General features: G+C 40.6%; 1 protein-coding gene across 1 annotated transcript; it reads left to right on the top strand.

Moving 5' to 3' along the window:
- The first annotated feature begins 943 nt into the window (after positions 1-943).
- Positions 944-2000, top strand: LOC131253985 (LOB domain-containing protein 1-like). Its single transcript, XM_058255056.1, has 2 exons — positions 944-1247; positions 1502-2000. Exons 1-2 carry the CDS (start codon positions 1002-1004, stop codon positions 1871-1873), a joined length of 618 nt encoding a protein of 205 aa, XP_058111039.1. The 5' UTR covers positions 944-1001; the 3' UTR covers positions 1874-2000.
- Positions 2001-5853: the final 3853 nt, after the last annotated feature.

Raw genomic sequence — 5853 nt, forward strand, 5'->3', positions numbered from 1 at the left:
AACCCTCCACACTTATGGCGTGGCTCACCATATTGTGCATATTGACATCCAATACCACCATCTAAGATCTAACACATCCCACTAGAGGGGCATATCAAAATCAAAGCCACTTGAAAACTTAGCTGAACCACACCTCGTGAATTTAGTGGTTTTAAGCTGATTTGACATTGCTCCCTATGGTGTGAACCACCTGAGCCTTGGACCGGTCTGATTTATGGGATCTAGACTAAACATGAGAATTGAACACGATACTGATGGGGTGCATCTTCACGCATCACATCGGCGCGGTAGCACCCCAAGCTGTAGAGGTACCATTTGAGCGCATTTCATAGGAAATATTAATGCCTTAATAGAGTATAATCAGCGCAGGCCTCGTTGTGCAGCCAGGAGCAGGCACGTTCAGTTGTACTAGCAACCGGTCTAATATATTTAGGCCTGTGCTCGATCCGAAGGCCTAAACACCAAGCTATAGGCGGGCTGGATATGGCCAGGTCGGACCAGCCCAACTCACATGCCATCACAAAGGTATATCAACACATTACGTAATCTCGAGGGCTCTTATCTCAGCAGAAAAGGGAGATATGAAGAACCACCCAATCTACAGGTGGCCCCATTGTCACACATTTCAACTCCTAAAAGAAAAAAAAGAGACGAAAAAAAAAAACCCGACTTGTAGTCGTGTAGACTACTTATTAAAAGTTGCGCAAATGCGAGAGGGCAAGTAAAGAATCCGGGTAGCCTTCCAATTTAAGTACAGGAATGACCCCACTTCCAACCAAGGAACGATCCGAGTCAAGAGGACCCACCACAGGGTCGAATTTCAACTGCTGGCGTCATCTTTTCATTTTCCTGACGCCATGTGTGGCCCACGGCTGCTGGACTTGCCTTCTATATATAGCAGCTTTCTCTTCGGGATTTCTTCATTCCCACTACGAGCGTACACCTGGAAGTCCTTGAGATCTTCTTCTACCACCTCTCTCTCTCTCTCTCTCTGAACAGAAATGGAAGCAAGTGACACAACAACATCTGTAACAACGACTTCCCTTCCTTTCTTCATTTCCCCATCTACGTCGCCAACGTCATCTCCTCCAACGATTGTAGTCAGCCCGTGTGCCGCTTGCAAGATTCTCCGCAGGAGATGCATCGATAAATGTGTTCTTGCCCCCTACTTTCCGCCGACGGAACCCCTCAAATTCACCACAGCGCATAGAGTCTTCGGGGCCAGCAACATCATCAAGTTCTTGCAGGTATATAAATCATCATCTACCACTTAAAAATTCGTGCATCCTATTCACAACAATCATAAATTCTCCGCACTATTTGAATTTTGCACCAGGAGTTTCCATCATTCCTTTCGGTTTTCTTCGCTCCAACATAGACTTTTCAACCCGGAAAGTACATTTTTCTTTAGAAATTAAAAATAATAATAATTTATGATTGGCTTCACACATAACATCAACCCATGTCTTTTACCTAATTTTGGTTTTTTTGTGGATTTCAGGATCTCCCTGAGCCTCAAAGGGCCGATGCAGTGAGCAGCATGGTTTATGAAGCCAATGCTAGGATTCGGGATCCCGTATATGGATGTGCAGGCGCAATTTGCCACCTCCAAAAGCAGGTGAACGAACTCCAGACCCAACTCGCTCAGGCTCAGGCAGAGGTACTCAACATGCAGACACAGCAAGCGAACCTAATGGCCATCATATGCATGGAGATGGCACATTCTCAACAGCCCCAACTCGACAACGGCTACTTAGCCACTAATCCTTACATGGCCAATACTGATAGTGTTAGCTTCCTCGATAACAGCGACAGTGACAGCAACAACAACATCAACAACCCAGACTCGTTGTGGGAACCTTTATGGACGTGAACGAGATTTTCTAGTGCAGAATAAGAGAATCGCGAGCAATATTAATAAGACTGATCGAATTTTTATTAGGATTAGATTCAAAGAGATGTAAACGAGTAAAAGTGCTAGCATATGAAAATTCAATCTTTGAGCAAAGCCAATTAGATTGATGAATATAGTTGTTGTTAACATTGTCTACACGTTCACTATAATGCTAAGACTTTTTCAAACGGGTAAGCGACTGGAGAAATTTCGCAGAGAGCTTCCATTTCGTTTCTTTTCTTAATTTTTATTTTTTTAATGTTTCAGAGAGAAGAGGAATGGTGGCCGAAATTTTTTTCCCAGCTTTTTAATTATCTTCAAGTCACCTTTCCGAACTGGCTGTAGACTTTGAAAGCAAAACGGATGATTTCAATGCATCCAAGGACCATGGAGAGTTTCTGCCATGGTGACAAATCTCAGCATTTTCTCGTCCCGGCAATTTTTAGAAATTTATGTTTTTTTTTTTTTTTTTGCGATATTATTGGAAAATCTTATATTAAAATAAAATATCAACAACACTTATTTAAATAAATAAATATTTTAAAATTTAGAAAATATAGGTATAAACATAAATTATTTTAACTTATATAAATAAAATTTGAAATAAAATTAAAAAATATATATTACAAACTGGCAAGATGTTGAAAATACCGTAATATTATTGCAATAAATATCATTGGATAAAAAATTGGCGGGAGGATATTTATAATTGCTGCAAGCATATCCTCCATATTTTTAAAACACTTGTCCGGGGAAATCAATCAACCTTTGGGTTCCGATTTTCAAAAATAATATTCTGAAATGCACTTGGAGTGTTGGATAGCGGGATGACGTAGAGCGGGTCGTGGAGAGTTACATGACCAAGATGGATCAGAAAAGGCCCGGTCGACGACAGAAGTGATCCAGACCATCAAACGTTAAATCAGGCGTATCTCGCAATTCAGAATGAGTTATCTGATGTAAAATATATGATTTTGGGGTCGAACGAGCTACTTTAGCCAACCAACCCCGCTATGCAGGGTTGCCTGAGTCGGATTTGCGAAATACCGCCAGATCGACGGTCGTTTCCATATTTTAATTTTATTTTTACTATAAATAGTAAGTTTTAGTCTGATTATAACTCTTCATCCGTTGGGCTTTACGAGTTGTGTCCAACATGAAAAGAGCTTAGAAAAATTAGGAGAATGGTTTGGTGAAGCCAAATAGACACTTACTAATCTTGGCCGAAAACCTTGTGCAGTAGTAGACATCATGGCCGTCTATAAATAGTAAGTTAGGTTTACGATTTATAGTAAGTTGCGAATTCTAAGAGTTTTAGTTGTAGTTTGATTTTGATTTTTTTCTCATTGCTTCGAACCCCTATTTAAAGGGTTGTGAACTCGTTTTTATTGATTCATTAATCAATTTCGAATTTATTAGAATTTATTTTTATTTTCTGCTTTCTTTCGTGGATTCGAGAAGTTTCTGTGAGGAGTCTAGAAAAGTTCCGTGGATTCAGAATAGTTATCCTCTTGAGGAAGACGGTGCTCAACCTCATATCCTTCCCTGCGTCCCAGGAGGTACATACCCACCAACTCTTCCTGTACAATAAAAGGCACGGAATGGAATTACTAGCTCAAAATCACATGGTTCGTACTACTAGCTCAAAATCACATGGTTCGTACTGGAACCTAATTCTCAACCGACTTGAACTCATCGTCCTTTTATTACAGTCAATTTTAAGTTGATTGAATCTTGATCCCGACGAAAGTCTGAATGAGACGTGAATGGGATGGGAGATGGTGAACAAATGCAATTTTTTTCATAAGAAACGGTTCAAGCACGCAGCTTTTACGAAGTGTTTCGTCCAGCTTCAAAATATAAAATCACACTCTGAATTCACCTTAAATCTCCCTACATATGAATTGAGCAATTTTGGACGGTTTTGCCCCCACACTAAATTGTTAATGACCGTCCTCAACCTTAGATGCGGGAGGGATTTCCAATAAACGTCGGAATATTTTTGGGCATTAAAAATGTGAGTAATTAATGGAGATTATTTTTGTCATTTGGAAAAGTCTTAATCTCTTTTCCCTCTCTCCAAAGGCACCGTGCACGTGCCACTGCCTGGTCAGCTTAAAAGACCTTACTCCAAACGGGAGACTTTCTTAGCCGACATGCATGCCCTACAAACCGCACATGTGCTATGTAAGGAGGGCTGAATGTAGGGCTATGAAAAGCTTTGGCTAAAGTTTTATAACCCATCCACCTGTTTCGAATATTGGGCCCAAATGCGATTAGACTGGATTTTAGCTCTTGGGAAACGTGTAAAAGATCCGACCAATCTGAAGATGGATTAGATCCTGCCTGCAGAATAGCTTTGTTAAAGCTTCCGAAATTGTTTTCACAACCGCCTCTTTCGAAATTAAGCAGATGAAAAAAAATGAAAAAATGAGCGGAAATTAAAACTGCAGAAATGCTTGGGAGTGGTAAGAGTTTCCCCATGTTTATTTTCGGAACAAAGTTTCTCGTCGAAACCTCTGTTTCATCCACTCTGCCAGAATTATATATATATATATATATATATATATATATATATATATATAGGGAAAGGGCACTATGCGCTCGACCTCACAAGACCGTTCCATGAGGTTGAGTTGTGTGGGCCCCACCGTGATGCGTTTCGAACATCTACCCCATTAGTCAAATGCACTATTCCATCGTGGGCCTACATCTCAAAAATCAAGTCAATCCGTAACTTGTGTGGGCTACATCACATACAAAAGTGGGGAGGGGCCGTGCACCATAAAAAAATTCATAATCATTTTTTGGGCCCACCGAGATGTGGTTTGAAAATCCAGCCCATCCATTATGTGTGTCCCACTTGGATGAGGGTTCGGACCAAGTTTCAGCAGCATTCAAAACTCAGGTGGGCCCCACCAAGTGATTTTATATGTTTTAACGGTGTCTTCACAAGATTTTAGATGGTATGGCCAACCTGAGTTTCGTATACGAGTGATTTTTGGGATATCCCATAATTTAGAGAGGAACCATCAAATGCACGGTGTTGATGGTCAACACCCATCACGGTGGGGCTCACACAACTCAACCTCATGGGAGCTTATCGTGAGGTCGAGCATATATATATATATATATATATATATATATATATATATATATATATATGGGAAAAGGTACTATGCGCTCGACCTCACGAGTCCGTCCCATGAGGTCAAGCTGTGTGGGCCCCGCCGTGATGTGTTTCGAACATCTAACCCATCAGTCAGATGCACCATTCCATCGTGGGCCTAGGTCTCAAAAATCAAGTCAATCCGTGACTTGTGTGGGCCACACCACATACAAAAGTGGGGAGGGGCCGTGTACCATTAAAACATTCATAATCAGTTTTTTGGGCCCACCGAGATATGGTTTGCAAATCTAGCCCATCCATTATGTGTGTCACGCTTGCATGAGGGTTCAGACCAAGTTTCAGCAGCATTCAAAACTCAGGTGGGCCCCACCAAGTGCTTTTATATGTTTTAATGGTATTTCACATGATTTTAGATGGTATGGCCCACCTGAGTTCCGTATACGGCTGATTTTTGGGATATCCCATAATTTAGAGGGTACCCATCAAATGCACGGTGTTGATGGTCAACACGCATCACGGTGGGGCCCACACAGCTCAACCTCATGGGAGATAATTGTGAGGTCGAGCGCATAGTACCTTTTCCCTATATATATATATATATATATATATATATATATATATATATATATATATATATATATATATATATAAAATTGTCGGATGATCCAAACCATCAATTAATGGCTTGGAAATTGGAAGATCCATTATTATTATAATATAGAAGGTTTCACCTATGATATGGGCCGTCTATCATGTTTAGCCCACGTTTCATTGCCGATCCCTCAAGGAAACCAATTTAATCAGTTGATCATGGCCATTTGATCAATGT

The sequence above is a fragment of the Magnolia sinica genome, chromosome 8 (assembly GCF_029962835.1).
Source record: "Magnolia sinica isolate HGM2019 chromosome 8, MsV1, whole genome shotgun sequence".
Classification (NCBI taxonomy): domain Eukaryota; kingdom Viridiplantae; phylum Streptophyta; class Magnoliopsida; order Magnoliales; family Magnoliaceae; genus Magnolia; species Magnolia sinica.